This window comes from Chinchilla lanigera, unplaced genomic scaffold (genome assembly GCF_000276665.1).
Source record: "Chinchilla lanigera isolate Chin_1 unplaced genomic scaffold, ChiLan1.0 scaffold00064, whole genome shotgun sequence".
Classification (NCBI taxonomy): domain Eukaryota; kingdom Metazoa; phylum Chordata; class Mammalia; order Rodentia; family Chinchillidae; genus Chinchilla; species Chinchilla lanigera.
In genome coordinates, this window is record NW_004955465.1 from 11,285,604 (window position 1) to 11,303,888 (window position 18,285).

The window sequence follows — 18,285 nt, forward strand, 5'->3', positions numbered from 1 at the left end:
TGCCTTTTCCTAGGTTAATGAGTTTATATTGAATGAGTAACCTGAAATGATTCCAGAAGTATTTGTTAGTGTTTCCTCTGTGAGTCCACAGTCTGCTTTTGACAGTGACTGTTCGCATGTGGGAATAATGTCATACTCTCAAAATCAGGGAATTATAAAACATGATCGAGAGAGCAGTTGGAAATTGAGGCTTTTCATTGAGACAATTGTGGATACCATGGTCATTTTAATATAATAATTACAACAATGGTTAACATTGAGAATTTACCATTCATTATCTGGATTTTTTATGAAAACTATTATCATTTTACAAAGACATGATGGTATTCCTTCTATTTCTGAAGTGATTTCTGGTCTGTAAAGCCATTTCATCTATACTGGTGTACCCCCTGGTCTGGCGGCTCAGATACTAACCACTTCGCAGTTTACCCCAGGCACCCCTTGACAGTGTGTTTGTTTATGTACTGTCTGTGCTAAGCATCACTTGGACAGGTGTCATTTCAACCAGGCAGTGCTTGTATTGAAGAAATTTGACAGAATTGTCATTTTCGTATTTCCTGTTACATTATCTTATAAAAATTAATGAAAAAATATTCAATTTTTGGTCATTCTATAAAAAAACAGTGGGAATGGTAAATGATTCATATGTGGGTAGTTGACAGATGAGACTCTTACCTCAGAGCTGTTAAATGGTGTGGGTGAGATTGCAGAGCTGGTCTTTGTTCAGTTGATTGGAGTAACTTTTCTTAGTCTTCTTCCTAACTAGGGTCTTCTGGTTCAGGAACCTTAGAAGTCTGGTGTGTACTTAAAATAAGTATAGGTGCCCATTGTCCAAGTGTGGTGTGATTCACAACTGCCAAAGCCGTGTCCTCGGAGGAGAGGTGCCTCCTGCTTTGCTCTATGGACAGGGCAAGCAGCAGGAGGCTAGAAAGCAGTGACGCAGGCTCGGGATAGGCGTGGACACTTGTCCTGCCTGTGGGCAGGTGCTCAGTTCCCCCAGGACCTCTCTGCCTTCACCTGCATATTTGGGATGTTTGGGAAGCACGACCTTTAAGCCCTGATGGTCTGCGTTTTCATACAGTTCCCTCCTGAAAATTACGGGATAAGGAGTAAAAATGAGGAGAGATGTTTGATGGTTTTTTTTCTTGCGGGGATGTGGGTGGTTCTGGGAATCAAACTCAGGACCTTGCACTTGCCAGGCAGGTGCTTATGCCACTGAGCTATCTCCTTGGCCTGAGGAGAGATTTTTGAAAAATCGTTTTAAACTTTTCCTAATAATTAAACAAGTGAAACACATAGTTGTTTAAAATTAACCTGAAAATGAAATTAAAAATACTATTCTATTTCCAATCCTTTTTTCAATTCCAATTGCAGTAGAAGACACACTGTTTGCAAGGTGAGAACAAATAAAGTATTTATAAACTAACGAGAAAAGTGTAAAAATATGTCCCTGGACACTGCTAAACATTACTGAAAGAAATTTTAGATGACCTGACTAAGTAGGCATTCTATATTCATGCTTTTGAAAGCATAAAATTGTTAGGTGGGACTCCTGCACGTTGTTTACCAGTAACCAGGAACATGGAGACTGTTTCAAATTGGGAGCACTGTCTGATAACTTAAAATCCCTACTATACCCAATATGTTTTGCACTGATAGTATAACCCTGATAGTGAAGTAAAGACAGACATCAAAAGACCTAAATTTAATTTAAAAATTAAGTTAATTGTTATAGGCCAATAGAAAATTCAAAATAAAATTTTGCTGACTAGTCATAGATTTAGAATTGTGTCTAATAAATGTGTCTTCATTTTAAAAGGCTTTCCTGAAGGATCTCTGTGTGCTTATAAACTGCTTTGGAAAGTTTAAACTTTCATTCTTCATGAATCATATGAATTGCTAATGGAAATTAAATATTTGGATTTCCATGGCAGTCTTACTGTATTTTGTAATGACATGGCATTGGTATACGTGTATATACCAAGCTGGTGTAGTAAGTCTAGTATGTGCTTGAACTTGTGTAGGCCACATTCGTGACAATATTTAGAAACCCTATTTAGAAATACTCGCCTTATTCCTGTGCCAGTTTCTCAAGAAGCTAAAACCTTATGTCACATTTGCCTCCTGCTTCATCTGCAAAAGAACAAAGATAAAGTTATTGATATGTGATAAGTTATGATGTTAATGTTTCTGAATTGTATGAACCCATTTTGAACTAGCTCATATGTATGTTACTACCTTGAGAACTTGGCATTAAATAATGTTCTTTGATAAGGTTGCCTACATACCGGGATTCACATAAAAAGTTCCTTTGTGATTTTCTAAACCAAGAAAAGTCAGGAGTGTGCCTGTAGTCCTAAGAGCCTGGGGCAAGACGATCACTTGAGCTCAGTAGTTTGAGACTCATCTCTAAAATAAAAATATAATAAAATAGGCTTTCATTAAAAACCAGAAGACAAAAACAAAAACAAAAACAAAAACAAAAAACAAAAACAGAAGACATTAAAGTAATTTAAATACTTTCTTCAACTTATGGTACCTTTTATCTGGTCAGTTCAAAATGTTTATACAAAATTCAGGAGCCCATTTCTGTAGATAACACTTATATAAAATTGGAAGATGGTGTGGTAGTGAGTATAGTACAGAGAAACTTTCGACTTGAAACCTTGTCATATTTTACATGTAGATGGCTCTGTAGGTTTGTAAATGAGAGTGATTACCACTTATTTTGTTAAGAGAAAGGCAGCCCAAATACATTTCTATTTTGTTTCCCTTAACTAGTTATACCCTGTGAACTAAGTTACTTTCCCCCCTCTTCCCATGGGCCCCAAAATAGCCTTATTAATAGGAATATATGATGTTTGTGTTCTTAAAAAAAATCAGGGTGGTCTTAGATGTATGTCTTCCTTTCTGGCATTTCCCTTTATGCAGCCCTTTAGACTTTTCTGTTTAAAAACTGGCATTCCAATAGCTTTTCTTTGGCCTAATGCCTGGATTGCATATTGAAGCAGCAAATTAGGAATGTTAAGATGTCCCCCAAAGAAAAAATGTTTGTTATGAAAGTAGAGCTGATGTGACACTTAGAATTAGAGCTTCTTAACTTGTCTAAATGACAGTTAATGATCTTTTTTCCTTTTCTTTTCTTTTCTTTTTTTAAGGGGAGGGGAACGAGAATGAAAGAAATGCCCAGAGGCTGATACTGGGTTTGGTTCACCAAACTGTTAAATGTCAGAATGTGCTCCACTGATAATACATCTTTTGTCTCTTTTTAGGAGCTAATTTCGTTACTCGAAAAATTAGCCGGTCAGTAGCTAAGATTTACCTTGGACAGCTGGAATGTTTCAGTTTGGGAAATCTGGATGCCAAACGAGACTGGGGCCATGCCAAGGACTATGTGGAGGTAGGAGCTGCGTCGGCAGCTGTTGTGGGCCAGGCCTGCAGGTAAAAGGCATGACCAAGGGGTGGTGACACAGGAACTTCGATAATGTGCGTGTGTTTACACTCATGCTGGTTTCAGTTTAAACTGGGTGGCTCGGGAGTACATATTGCTTATACTGACTGTTATTTGAATGAGGAAATTGTTCCCAAATTGTCTTTTATTTAGTTAAATCAAAGGTGCTGGTCACTGTTTTGGGTGGTGGACTGGTAAACAGCTGGAAAATGTGAGCGTTGGTCTTCTTCACTTGCTGGCACTTTTCTCATTGCTCCACCTGCTCCTTCCCCGCCACCCAGTGCTCGCACTGTCAGTGGTGAAAGAAGAAGGTACTGGTTTTCAGACCTTCGAGGAATAATGCACAATCTGTCTGTATCAGCTAAGAGCTTGAATTTGCCTTATTCCACAAAGTCCCTGAGAGTCGTATTCTCAGGGAACTCAGTTTCTGCTGCTCAGTCTGTGCCACTCGCCCCACGCCCCCACCCCTGTGTGCCAGTGAGCGTGGCCCCTCAATGGACATGTTGCTGATGACGCTTCACAGAAGATGGGCAGGGGTGAAGGGAGGCTCAGATGTTTTGCCCCGGGGATTCCTCTGCAGTTACGTTTGGGTTTGGGTTACCAAGTTATGTATATGAATGGTGTGATTTTTCTGTTATAAAAACACATGGTTATATTTTCCTTTTCCCTGATTCGTATGCTTTTAAATTTCCGTGTCAGTTCTGTGAACAGACATGAATGAGCACGGTAGGGAAATTCTCTGGAGTTGCCTATCCTCCAGGGGCTCACAGACTTCCTGTGCTCAGGAGTCTCTTCTGTCCTGAAGGGTTCTTATCTGGGAAACCAGATCTGGCTTCCTTGTGCATTAATGCCATTCAAAAAGAAACTCAAACTTTTACAAAAGAAAGCAAACACAGAGTTCACTTGCTAACACAGAGGTCGGCTTCACCCATGGTTTTATTTTTGTTTATAACAACTAAAAATGTGTATTGCTGAAACACTTGCTATTGTATATTATGGGGAAAAAGTTAATTTAAAACATTCAGCAGCTTAATATTTTGATCATTTGAACTACAAACCTATAATTACAAAGAACCCTTGTATAGCAGTAGTCTTTAGATATATTTCAGGAATATTTAAAAGTATATATGTCCATACTTGTAGATATTATAAGAAAGTAGGAGAATGATGAATGTAGAACATAAAACTTTCTTGTCTAATTTGAGTGGCCTTTGCCACTAAAAATAGAAGACAAATTTTCCAAAAATAAAAGCGTTGCTTTCTTAGTGATATCACTGTGGTGTGTAGCCTGCTAGCAGTCAGGGTGTGCTTAGAGCTGCGTGGACAGCTATACCCGGCACTTCTCCAGATTCTGTAACCCACTTCCCTCTATGCAGATTCTTTCTCCATTCAGGCACCAAATAGATTACATTTCGTTAGATTTGGTTCTGTCTTGTTCCACTTGGGCGAAAGAGCAGTTTATGTTAGAACTCAGAAATCTATGAGATTTTGGTAGTGAGGGAACTGCCACCCCAATGTGTGGATGGTACCTGTTGCTGGTTATGTTTTATTTTCTTCTGTATGTTTTCTAGACCTTTAAAATGAATGTGTATAAATTTTTGCAATCAGGAGGCGCGATGACATATTTCAGATAAACCAAAAAAATCCCATAAATAGGAATGAGACTACTAAATAATTAGGCAGGCAGTAAACCTTGTGTGAAGCAGAAGTACATAGTGCTGTCTTCTCACTCTCCCAGGGCCAACCCCGACACTGCTCAGGGAGCAGCCCAGACCGTGGCACAGAGGGTGCACATCTGTATTCATATAAAATGAAAGTATTTGTCAAACAGTTTGACTTATATACTTTAAAAAGTTTGTCCTAAATAAAGTCGTTTTCATGACTGCTTGACTAAATGGAGTCAGTTCAGAACACCCAGAGAGGACAGAATATCCCCCAAGATTAAGGAAGTTAGGCCTTTTAATAAAATTGTGAAATTGTTACATTCTATGGACATATACATGCGCGTGTGCATGCACACACACATGCGCGCACATGCACACACACACGCGCGCACACATTCTCCTTGACAACCAAGGCTTGAGTTGTTCCAGGAGACAAGTGGGTTTTGTATATTAAGGATTCTCCTGGGGTTCTAACAGTAACATATGTTGATGATGTAAGAAGCATTTTATAGTTCTCATTTATGTGTTCTGAAAAAAAGTCTAAATTTCTGAAAAGGAACCATTATTAAATAAGAATCCATAATTTGCTACTCTATGTAAAGAAATACTAAGATTCTTTGCAATTCTAAATATATTAAAATGAGGTTACTTCAGAGACTTATGGCTAAAATTAAGTTTGTAGCCAAAATGAAAGCCAGCAATCATAAAATTGAAAAAAGCCAGGCACTGTTTGTTTTAAAACACATGGGCATCCTGAAAGGATAAGCAGCCTGAGGATGGAGAACTGTTTGGCAAATGTATCAAACAAATCATAAGAGTATCTCACTTACACACATCATCATCATATAGTCCTGCTCATTTAAGCACTAAAATGTTGCAAACCCTTCATGTGAAGTAATGATGGCGAATAGAGAACATTTGTCCTTTGTGCTATGAGACAGGGTGCAGAGGATCCCAGCCATCCCAGTGAATTGCTCAGCTGCACAAGTCTGTATATCTCAGTTTACCCATCTTTGAAAAGGATATAATAACAACCCTGTAAAAAAAATTAGCACTACTGTGCTAGCCATACATGATGACAGCCTTCTTCTGTCTTGTAAACATTTTTACAACTTATAGTCATTTCCTGTTGCTAATTTCAATTCATTAACATCCATTTATAGTCCTGCTTACTAGATCAAAAAGCTTTAAAAATTATTTAAATAGATAAAATGTATTTCAACTTGAAATGAAAGAATATAAAAAGTATTAAATTATATTATCCTTTCAGAATAAGCAAGTTACAGGGAGTTACATCTTCTCTAATGGTTTATGATAAACATTTTTAAGTGTGTAAAGTGACTAAATAAATTTTACCCTGAACTCTCACATTCCCACCCAGATTCTGTAATTAACATCTGCAGACAATGCTGCAGGAAAAACTAGTACTTAAATAATTACTACAATGCTAATAGCTGTACATGCTTAATTTACACAAATAGAAGTTGTGAAAAATTCACATTTCTCATGTAGTTAGACTGCAGTTCAGACTTCTGAAATGTTGCCATTGTATGAACCCTTTGGCTGGGCTCCCCCAGCCTGTCTCTGTGTCTGCTCAGGAGGACATGGGTGGTGGGTGGGGGGAGAGACACCCGTCAGCCACCAAGGCCAAGGCGGCAGCCATCGCTGAGGCAGTGGGATCCGCAAACAGCCAAGGAAAACGTCTGACTTCTTGGGTGGCAGTGTTCCTCAGCATACGTTCTCTGAGCCCTGCTATGGTCACAGTCCTTCTTGCTGCAAGTGACAGTCTCAGGAGTTTTGTCCAGGGCTGAGTATGCCAGGGAAACGCATAAAGTTAAGCAGATCTCTTTATAGTGGGACTGACTGTTGAAAACTTACGATGTATGCGTGTGCTCAGATTGATATAGGGTTCCCCAAGCCAGTTTGACCTTGGCACCTTTTGCACAAAGAGTAAGTATGAACACTTGGCGGTACTTTACAGAGCTGGGAAATGGTAGCATGTGCTTGAGTAGAGTTTCTCGTAACAGTTTGGGTAACAAGCTCTCCCCTGTGGTCCCAATTGATAAGAGTCTGGAACATAGCTCTAGCCAGAACTCCTTTAGAGACCAGCAAACTCATAGGGGCTAGGCTAGAAATAAGCCTAGGCCCCTACTGATCGCACCAGGGTCCTTTGCCCTTGGGAGACCCAGTGACAAGAGACCTAAATCTGAGCTGTCCAGGATCAGCCAAAGCCATTTGTGAACTGGTGAGATGTTTTCTTGCCAACAGCCAGCCCCACAGATGCCCCTGGAGAGGTCTGCCGCCCAGAAGCAGTCCAGGGACATTCAGGTCGTTAGGGGCTGGCTTTAAAATCATCTGAATTAACATCTTATTCCTCCACCATTGGGGGTGAGTGGGTGGGGAACATGGACAGAAGTAACAGTTTTAGAAATAAGGCACTGCCGAGTGTTAGGCACTTACTACGTGCCGGAGACTTTGCTGTGGACTTCATTCACGTCATCTTGTAAATAGACACGAGAGTCCTGAAACAGATGAAGGAACTGAGGCACAGAGGGTTTTGTCTTTGTCCAAAGCTCTTGACAGGAAAGGTAAGTGGAGCCAGAGCTCCAGCCCGGGCCAGGTGCCTCACTCATTTATGTTGGTGCATTAGCCAGAGGATCTCGGTAATCTGTTTTGAATGAACCAGAAAATTACGCTTCTCTCCCTTTTCGCTTCCTAAAATTGGTGGCCCAGGAGGAAGAGAAGTAGCTGAAAGATGAGAATCTGGTGGAAAAGGCTGTCAGATCTTGCTGGACTTGAAATTCTAGCTGTGAGAGGCAGAGGTGCAAAGGGTGTGATTGGAGACACTGTGTGGTGAGGCCCCACCCCTGTGTCCATGTCCTCCGAGTGCATGACCTACACCGCAGTTCTCAGCTGCTGCGGGGCCCGGGAAAGCTGAGGACCAGCTGCAGAGGACACAGAGCCAGGAAGAATCTGTTGCCGTCTTCTTCCCCCTTTCCCCATCTCTCAGTCCACTGCTAGCCTTTTTTATACCCCATGATGCACAAATTTAAAGGGAAAAGATATCATTTAAAGTTTCTGAGATCTTCGTTAAGGGAAGTTGACAAGTGTGCAGCACCACCACCAACTGGTGTGTGTGCGTGTGTGTGTGTATGTGTGTGCACATGTGTTCACAGGACAGCATCATATAAGAGGAGCATCTTTTGTGTTACAGTTTTCTACAGTCCATGTCTTCCTAAGAGCTCACTGACAGAAAGGAGGGCAAAGGTCCACCTCGCTCACAGCAGGACCACAGTGAGTCCCTGGAGACCTCCTGTCCCAACAGCCTTAGAGTGTACTGGAAGGAAGGGTGAATATCCACCCAGAGCTGCCAGGGAGCTTCCGAGAAAAGCGATTATGATGGAATTTTTGCCAGTTGACTGCTAGTTAGAGAGTAAGGTCAGTGATAAGATTTCTTCTTCTCAAGGAGTCTAATCCCATGTTCTTAGGCACCTAGGGTGTTCTTGTTTGGCAGGAAAATATGGCATTGGCCTGCTCCTGGAATGTGTTTTAATATGACTTTTTTAGAAATATTGACCAGTGGAGTATTGGCTGCTGTTTTCCATTGGAGGGGAAATCTTCTAACCTTGTAGGGGACTAATACAGTCTTTGAAAAATAATCCAGGAAAATAAAATGAAAATAGCTAAATAGTCTCTCCTTTATCCATATTTAGAAGAATATGATGATTTCTGTGTATTTCTAACAAACCAAACATTTATCAAAAGCAGCTCAAGGGTGTAAATTAATCAATAGAAAGGAAAGAGCCACCTTATTTGCTGTGGGAAGGGTGTATGCAAAAGTTTCCTACAGTTTTGGAGCCTTGAATGGAATGTTTAGACTAAGCAACTACTCCTATTCTGAAAGAATACACTATTCATAAACAAGTGAAGAAAAATAATTTCCCTGATCCTGGCTGTGGAAAACTCTGTTTAACAAATTCAACTTGCTGTTTCTCATATTGTCTTGTTTCTTCTGCCATCTAAGGCTGTGGTATCCAGCAAGCTTCTAAACCTTGTGTGGTGCTGGGGATTGAAACCAGGGCCTTGTGCGTGCCAGGCAAGCACGCTGCCTCTACCACTGTGCCACATCCTCCAGTTCTAGACAGGAGACTTCAAGGTTTTCAGTGAATGATGGAAAGTAAGCCAAGAAAAATTCTGAAAGACGTAGTTGTCTGTTTCCGTCCGCCAGGTCTTACTTGGCTGGGAATGACCGCCCAGGAGCCTCCATGCCCCCACTTCCAAAGCTCGGAGGTCTTGTTTAGATGGTTGTCTTAATGAGAGACACCTATCGTGCCCGTGTTTCTCAGATGAGTTATTCATCATTGTCATCCATAGATAATTTAAAACAGGAGGCGGGTGAGTGCATTTTTAGATTCCATTTTCAGTTTTATTTGAAACCTGAAATTGAGGATCTGACAGTACATTAGCGAAGTTGTTCTTGATGTTCCTGGATCGAAAGGATGCACATAGCCCGGAGTCTAGCTGCGTGCTCTGCAGGCATAAAGCCTGGGCGGTGCGTTGGGAACTGTAAATGCCGCTTACATTCTAATGGGCAGCAGTTAACTACTTTGCAGTGGAAGCCCTGCTCTCCCCCAGTCCCTCTCATTGAGGGGACGTGTGTCAGCACACGGTTGTGATCACCAAGCCCCCCTCTGTACCTGAGAAAGTCACAGTGGTTCCTGTCAGATTAGACGATGACACTGTCACACCCCTGGTAACTGGGGCTCCTTGAGCTCACTCAGGACACCTGGCAGGCCTGCTTCCTCTTCCTGGGTGCGCCCGTCCCCCAGGCTCTCTGCTAGCCCCACCTGAGCTCCTCTCTACTTCATGCCACCTCCACCCACCAAGGAGAGCTTGACTCACTGTCCACTAATGTGCTATTGATGAGGCTGCCTCATGGAAGATAACATCACCTAAATGTAGACATATTATCAAGGCACAGAGCTTTGAAGCTCATTGCTCCATTTTCTACAATAGCATACTTCGGAAAGGCAAACTGTTTGCTATCAAGGCAGGAAGGCCATAAGGTAATCTGTCCATGCAGGAAGGCCATAAGTTAATCTGTCTCTGTGTCCCAAATACATACTCGTGCTCACCCACCAAGCTGAAAGTCTCATTTTAAAATCATTCTAAAGTATTACTTGGCTTTATCCTCCCTGTGGGCGCCTTTATTGCAGGATCCTTTCCCAGCTTTCCATGCTTTGTTCTCACAGAGCCAGGGGAGGCTGAGGCTCTGTGCTGGCCTTTGAGGCTACGAGATGCCCATGCTGGCCCAGGAGCACTGTTGCTTCCAGAGCCACAGAGCAGACACCTTTTCCAACCCAAACAGTTGCCAAAGCAGGTGAACACTTTATCTTCTGCTCTTGTTTACTCCATGCTAGAAAACCTCTTCTGCATAGTGTCTGAGGGAATCATAGAATGATTCACAGAAATTTTCCTCAGCTTTTCATCTTAGGAAAAGAAAAAAGTCTGATCCCTTCTGCCACTGCTGGGTCATTTGCATTTTTTCCACTTGTTGACTTCGGTAAAGCTGGGATGATTGATGGCTTTGTAAAGCCAAGTTGATCCTGAAGCCATTGTAATTGATGTTGTGGTGATCTGCTACCGGATGTCTCACTGCCCAGGGCAGCAGTGGTGAGACCAGGTGGCATGGAGTAGATACGGCAGGAAGTGGAATAAATATTGTACATGAGGAGTAAGGTGTCTGGCACCTTCACTTGCAGTGAAATAACTAAGTCCTCTGCTAACATTGATCCTTGCCCTGCTATTCTACGTTACCATAGTTAAAGAATGTTCTGAAGCCGTTGTGCTTTTGGGGTCAAATTAGCAGTGAGTTTCCAACTTTAATTAGAGTTGCTTCAAAAACTGTGGGCATGTCATTCACACAAGTTAAATATGCCCCATATGGATGGATTTGTGGTGCAGTTGGATGTTCCTTTAAAAGGAAAAGAATCAGACTTCTGCTAAGTCTAGTTAGTTCACAACCACAATTTTACAGAAACAGAATTATCTGAAGGCAAAATTGAGAAATCCTTTGAGAAACTGACTTTGCATTGTTGGTGTAAGTCTCATATGGAAATAATTATAAAGTTCTCAAAGAAAGATGAAATTACCTCTTAAGATGGATTTCCTAAGCACCTCCCAGGATTGTACGAGTACACGGGAGTGCGATGCTATTTGTTTTTTTTTTTTCTCCTTTTCATGTATTGTACACAGAATGGTTAGGCTGAATTCGTTGCTGTTCATTACCTCTTGAGGAATCTGTGTTGAGCAAGACCTCTGAGGATGCAATCTGTCCCCTCCGCGCAGGCAAGCCTTTGAAAGCAGGGCTTGGATCTTGTCCTCTTTCTCTTTAATAATACTTTCCAATATGCCTGGTATGTAACAGATGCCTAGTAAGTATTTAATCATTTCTCTGTAAAAACTCATGTTTCTTTATAAAATATATTGAAAATTAAATACGCACGTTTTATTTCTTATACTATTAAGGATGTTTTCTTAGCATTATACATTTCCTTCAAACATCTTCTGTTTAGTTTGAGTTGTGATAGATTTACTTGGTTCCATCAAAATGTTTTGAAGCAGGTTTCTCTATGGTTGCATGCAGACTGCAGAGGAATGTTAAGTAGCGCTAATATGTTCTTCTATAGTGGCTCTTTCCTAATTATCTCTAGATTTTACTGGAATCTAGGGTCTTTGACTTAGACTTTATTCCTATGACTTAGACTTTATTAGACTTTACTCCTGTTTTTACAGAGGGACATTGAACAGAAAAAAACTGAAAGAATGATACACTGACCCTGATTTAGCAAGTAAAATTTAAAAATCACACCAATGGCATTTGTTTAGGAGGCTGAGAACCCCTGGGGGGTACCCTATGATGTGAAATCACCTCACTTAAGAAACTTCTTCTCTGTACATCAGATTTCAAGGTCAGATTTATTAGGGATGCTTTTAGCTGGACCCAGATTTCCGTCACAGATACTGTTACTGAAAACCTTCAGAATTTTCCATTCCATCTTCTTTCCTCTCCCTACCCTAATTCCAACCCATGCCTAAAAATTAGAAGCAGAGCACCTTCCAATAACAGGATTTTGTTTTTAAGTACATATAAAATTGTATTCAAAATTTTTTTCATTTTTCTTTTTGTGGGGGAGGGGTGCTGTGGATGGGACCCAGGGTCTTTCCCCTTGTTGAGCAAACTCTACCACTGAGCTGTAGCATCAGCCCCTTAAAGGGTCTCATTTAGACTTACTTAAACGCTGTAGAAGATCTGTGCAAACTCCGGAGAGGAAGAGAGTCATTCTGTCTCATCTGAGCCAGTCCCTTGTGGGTGTGACTTCATTTCCTCCTGGCTGCCTGTCACCCACGGCTCAGAGGATGGGTCCTGGCTCCCAGGTGGTCTGTCCTACACTCTCTGACTCAGAGCAGAGGGATGGTATATGGGTGCCTGTGCTGGAGGGGACAGGACAGATTGCATTCCAGGCAGGTGACTGTGACCTGCCCCCTCTTGGACCATTCTGTCACCACTTCCCACCATGCAGGTATTCATCCCAGGGACGTCCCCGTAGCCGCCTTCTTATCTGGCTTTTTCACACAGTGTCTTTTTAGGCCAAAAATTACTTGCTATTTTTACTGGATCTTCAATTTTAAATTTGAAAATAAAATACGAAGAGCTTTCCCCAGACCTTGTCCTTTGTCCTAAACCCCAGAAGGTTGCCTTGTGTTTGTGTCATGTCTTGGAATTGCATCTTTGGACTTGATTCTCTCAGCAAATCTCTGACCATGGTTGGGATGGCAGAAACTGTTATTTGTAGCACTCAGGGAAAAAAAAAATGTGGCTTTGAAAAGACAAGGCCTTGGCGGAAGTCCTGGTCTGGCACAGAGCAGTGGACCCAGCCCTCTGCTGCAGACTCCTGAGTGCATGCCATCCTCTGACACAGGGCTGTCAGATTTCTAATACATTTAGCTGTTCTTGGACATTGAAAACTATTTCCCACTGACTTCAGATGGTGATCATCTAACAGATGCAAGGGCACTTTAAGAACTGAAAATAAGCTAGCATTTGTGTTCAGGCCTCTTAAGCTCTGTGTTCCTGTAAAACAGCTCTGGGGGAGATAGGAAGAAAGCATCTAAAGAGTCAGAGTTACGTACCCTGGATGGGAGGCTTCTTCCCACTGAGCACTCAATAATTGTACAATCAAATAATGTGAGGAGGGCATCACTTCTGTGCAAGAAATACAAGTTTAACAGAAATGGCTTCATTTGATCCTTATCTTCAGAAAAACTCTGAAGTAAGAAGTCTGGAGAAGTGGCAGAGGTGGTTAAAATCCCATCGCCTTTTGTCCGTGGTGGCTGAAAGCTTCGTTGGGGTTAGCTGTCCGGCAGGGCCTTCGGGAAACCAAAGCATCACTGACTGTCTAGGCCAAATGAGTCATCTATTAAAATTATCCCTAATGAATTACGGGTTTGCTTGTTTAATTGTGCGTGGTATAGGGCTGCAGGATGTTAGAAGTCCAGTGGGGCTCAGTTAAGCATTTCAGTAGGCTCTTTCCTAATCCACTGTGCCTTGCCCTTTCCTGTCCCTCACAGCCTCCCCCTCGCCTTTCTATTTCTCTGCTCCTCTTGCCCTCCCTCCCTCCGACTCCCCAAGGGGAGGGGAGGACCCAGTTTCCAGAGCACTCCCTGTGGGCCTCTGTGGAAGGGCTGTGGGTGACTTCCGGTTCCCCTCTAGCTTTACATAGTAAAGGCCACCTTAAGGCCTGGCATGCCCTTGGTGTTGTGCTTCCCTTTGTTTTTTATTTATTTTTATTTCTGTTATTTTTGTAATACTGGGGATTAAACTCAGGGCCTTCACATGGAGGTACATTCCCAATTCTTTTTTAATTTTAATTTTTTATTTTAAGGTAGGACCTCACTAAAGTCACTAAGTTGCCCCAGCTAACCTTGAACTTGCATCCTTCTGCCGCAGCCTCCCAGAGTGCTGGGATTATAGGCATGCATCACCATGGCCGGCTTCGTGCTGTGTGCACAGCGTTCACTGTGTAGACAGCACCGTATTGTGAATAGGTGGCTGCTAGTCTTCCTTTGTTTTCCATACAGTAGTGTTTCCCACAGTGAGTAGAACAGCAAATATATTGTGAGAATAAAGAGCTAAGCTGCGTAAAGCCACGGTCATGTAGCGTTTGTGTTGAAAATATTCCCTGACAGTTTCCCCCAGGTCTTCAGCCCAGGTGGCCTTACCCAAGAAGCCCTTTGAGGGCTGCGGAGGCCACCTGTGTGTGGGTGACAGAGAAATCACTGTGCCCAGGGAGACCCTATGTTTGTGAACAGGTATAATTGTCAGTTGTCTTAAAGGAAAAGCATTCAATTAAGTACCATTAATTAAAATGTGCATGCAGCCTTTATTTTCAGGTCGGAAAGTTTATCGGTTACTGGAAAGGTATCCCCTGCTGGACCCGCAGGGCACAGCCTCACCTTACAGCACTCTGGGGTGGTAGGTCCTGCCCGTCCTGTTTCCCCCAAGGCAGAAGCTGACAGTGGAATGATAAAGTCACCAGGCGAGGCTCAGATGGGCCCTCTTCCCAACCCCCTAGCAGGCCTGGCTGAGCTGGCCTGCCTTCCCTGACTCCAGCCTGGAGCCAGAACTCCCTTTCTGCCCCGCAGTGGCCACCGTCAGTGTCTCCCCTGCAGAACACAACTTGTGTCAGGGGTGCAGCGTGCTTGTGTGTCAGCCACATCCGGGGCTCTCTGTGGCAGCCAGCCCTTCCTTTGCCTCCTGACCTGTGCTCTGGCCCTGAGCCTGGTCCCCAGGGCTCCACGGGCTGGACTCTTACCCCTGCTGCTTCTCTGGATTCTGGGATGCTTCCCATTGGTTTTCCTGAGGGACAGACCTCTGTTCACCCTCCTCATCCAGCCATGAATGTGAAGAATTGTCCATTGTCCACTCAGCCACTCAGCACTTCAGTCACTCCCTGAGGGCCTCTGGCTGCCCCATTGTAGCCCCCAGCACCCCGCACAGTACTGGACGTAGGTACTCGGTGTGTGTTCATTCGTGACCGCCAGGTTAGCCCCATCTGTCCGTTTAATGTAAACACCATGGAGACTTTCTGTGTCCTGTCTCGTGGCCCCTTCCCCACCTAGGAAGCCACTCCTTACTGCTGCATGTTGCTCACTTGAGCTAAGAGGCATTCGGGGCCCAGTGCTCCCTGTAGCCTCTCCTGTAGTGAGGCACTCTGTGGGGTGGAGGCCGGGCCTCTGAGTTGTGCGCATGGTCAGGGAGGCACACAGGAAGTCCAGGGGCAGGCGGCTCTCAGCTGTTACATCCATCACAGAGCTGGTGGCTGAGCTCTTATGACCTCAGGGACAGCAGCTCCAGCTGACCTGTGCACCTTCCACCCACGACCAGCAAGGTGGTGGTCCTGTGTCAGGCAGAGAAGGCCACAGAGCTCTGGCCACCAGCAGGAGCATTTCACTAACCAGGTGCCTGAGCACGGCCACTGTGCCAGAGCAGAGGTCTGGCAGCCACCCGGTGCCGAAGCTTAAACGCGGAGTTAAGGAGGACAGGACAAGGGCATGCCGGGGTATGTGTGGTGCCCTTGAAGGGCTAGTATCCAGAGGTGGCTGGATCTGAGCGCAGTCCCACAGTTGGGGGGCATGGCGTGGGCCGAGAGAGCTCGGAACATGCGGCTTCCCCCAGGAGGCCCGGATTGCTGTGTCAGGTGTGCACCACCACCCCTGCCTTCGGACTTCATCCGACTGTGAATAACCGCATTTAGCCGGATGTGTAAGAAGCCAGAGCATCGACTGTGGTTCACCTAGGAAAAGTTTTTACGATAATTCACAGATGCTTGGTGCTACTGACTTCCAAAATTCTGCAGCAGTGCCCAAAGAGAGTTATTAGTAGTTTCCACCACCAAGAAACACATCCAGAGCTATGGGAAAGGCTTTTTCTTCTGTTTTTACCCCCACATCCATTTATTGAAGTAGATGAGAACATAATACAAAACCAAAGCATGTCTTATTTACATAAATCTCCCTGTTAGCTTTCCGCTTTAGCATATCTGCATTTTTGTGTTTGACCTATTAGTACTTTTTTGGCTTTATAAAGGAAAAAAAGTGCTTCCCTCAGCAGAACCGTCTGGCTTCGTTTCCTGTTCCTCAGCAGCTCTATGTGTACCCTAGCAAGGCCACCCGTGTGGTTTTCTGAGTGGTGCTGTCACACTGGTGGTCTTAGAGTTCAACCAGAGCGATGGAGAACTTACACTGTAGTCTCCTTTGAAGTCTAAAGTTTCCAAGGTGAAAAAATGCACAGTATTGTCATTTTTGACATAGTATTATTTTTTTCCTGTAGCTGGAATATAGTTTTTGAAAAAGGATTTGCACCGCTATAATCTTTGAAAAAGAAAACTAACTTCTAAAATGTCTTTCAGATAGCAGGCTACCAAATTTGCATGGAACCAATCTCTGATAGTGGGGAATATAATTAGAACGTGATTACCACATTGATGTTTCTCTAAAGTCTGTAAACAACAATAAAGGGTCAAATTAATAATTAAAAAACAATAACATGCAGATTATTTAACTGAGGAGCTGTACTCACTCACACTGTGTGTGACAGAGGTGAGATAAATCTAGTTTTGAAAGGCACTGTGTAAGGCTGCTTTGAGCCTTTAGTGCACGTGGAAAAGATCAGTTGGCCTTTCCCCATGCGCAGGGTCTTCATTTTGTAGTTCTGTAACGTTCCTCAGATTTTGAAAATTTTCTGCCCCAGTGTGCACTTACTTTTCTTTTTATGAAATGCTGTGCTTTAATGTAACAGCCCTGCTTTTACAAACACACACAAAAGGGCTTCTATATGTTCTCCCCCCCGCCGCATATTGCATGTGTAACTCACATACATAAGCTATAGAAAAAGGAAGATCTCATGGTACTTTTTTTCCTGGTATCAGATTCATCAGCAGGTAGGCATTACGTTTCACATGTGGATAAAAGTGTTTTATAACTCTGTATTTAAAGGTTGCAGGCTTTTCTGCACAAGATAATATATGTAAAACTTCATCTCCTGTCCATTGCTCAGGAAAATCTGTATAGAGCCCAAGCCCTTGCTGCAGTCCTCAATTACATCAACTTTTTTTTTTTTAACTGATGCTACTGCCATTAAATGATAAACACTAACATGACAGGATTATGAAATCCCTTGTTTTTCTGGGAACTAAGTTTGAAAAAGTTCTGAAAATGTAGCTGCAGACTTACTATTTTTAATGATGGTTTTAGAGTCTTTGGAAGGGATTCTGCTCCAGAGGATGCATGATTTGAGGTGTTATTTCCCCTACAGACTGACCCATCTGCAGTCCCACGAAGACGCTGTTTAGTCTGACTGCTGCATGGAGGTGCATGCAGTTGAAGGGAATGCTCAGTTTTTATTTAGGGGGAAGGAAAAAAGTTAAAAATTGAGGCTAATAAAAGTTAATGAGGAACATTTAAATCCTTTAATAGTTCAATTTATGTTGCAGTCAGAGTGGTTAATGCCATTATTATATGTGTGTGGCAACACCCTCTCGCTGGATGTAATCCTTTTCCCTTCACAGGAGCCAGTGCACCAGGGAAGGTATGTCATACTCTTGTGATTTCTGCTCAGTCTTTTGACAAATCCCACATCTTTTAAATGGTAAGAAAGAGTAGACATAAAGAAATTAAAATATAAAGGTCTGTTTTTTCCTGCCATTTTTTTCCTGTTTGACAGATTACTCAATAAAACAGTTATCAGCTGAGTGACCGTTTCTAACTGTCTCTTTGTGTTTAAAAATTTATTTTGGGATGGGAAACATTCCCCAAACCCAGAGGGTACGCTCAATATGCCAGTTTTCATCGGAGAAGAATGCTTTGCAGTTGTAGGTGTTCTGGGAGGTAGCCGGGCTCAACATCCAGCATTAATGGCCCAAAGATAGAACAGCGGAAGTCCCTGCCCGGCCTTCACGGGCAGACCTTCATGCATCCCCGGAGACAGCTTCCGAGTCTGCTTTCAAGAATCCATGTGAGGGGCTGGGGATTTAGCTCAGCGGCAAAAGCGCCTGCCTGGCAAGCGCAAGGTCATGAGTTCGGTTCCCGGTACTGGAGAAAAACCAAAAA

General features: G+C 43.1%; 1 protein-coding gene across 1 annotated transcript in view; it reads left to right on the plus strand.

Moving 5' to 3' along the window:
• The window catches only part of Gmds (GDP-mannose 4,6-dehydratase), a 429,050-nt gene that overhangs the window by 152,091 nt on the left and 258,674 nt on the right, over positions 1-18,285 (plus strand). The window contains exon 7 of the mRNA XM_013521779.1: positions 3,273-3,400. Coding sequence (XP_013377233.1) covers positions 3,273-3,400 — 128 coding nt within the window. The remainder of the gene's footprint in view (positions 1-3,272; positions 3,401-18,285) is intronic.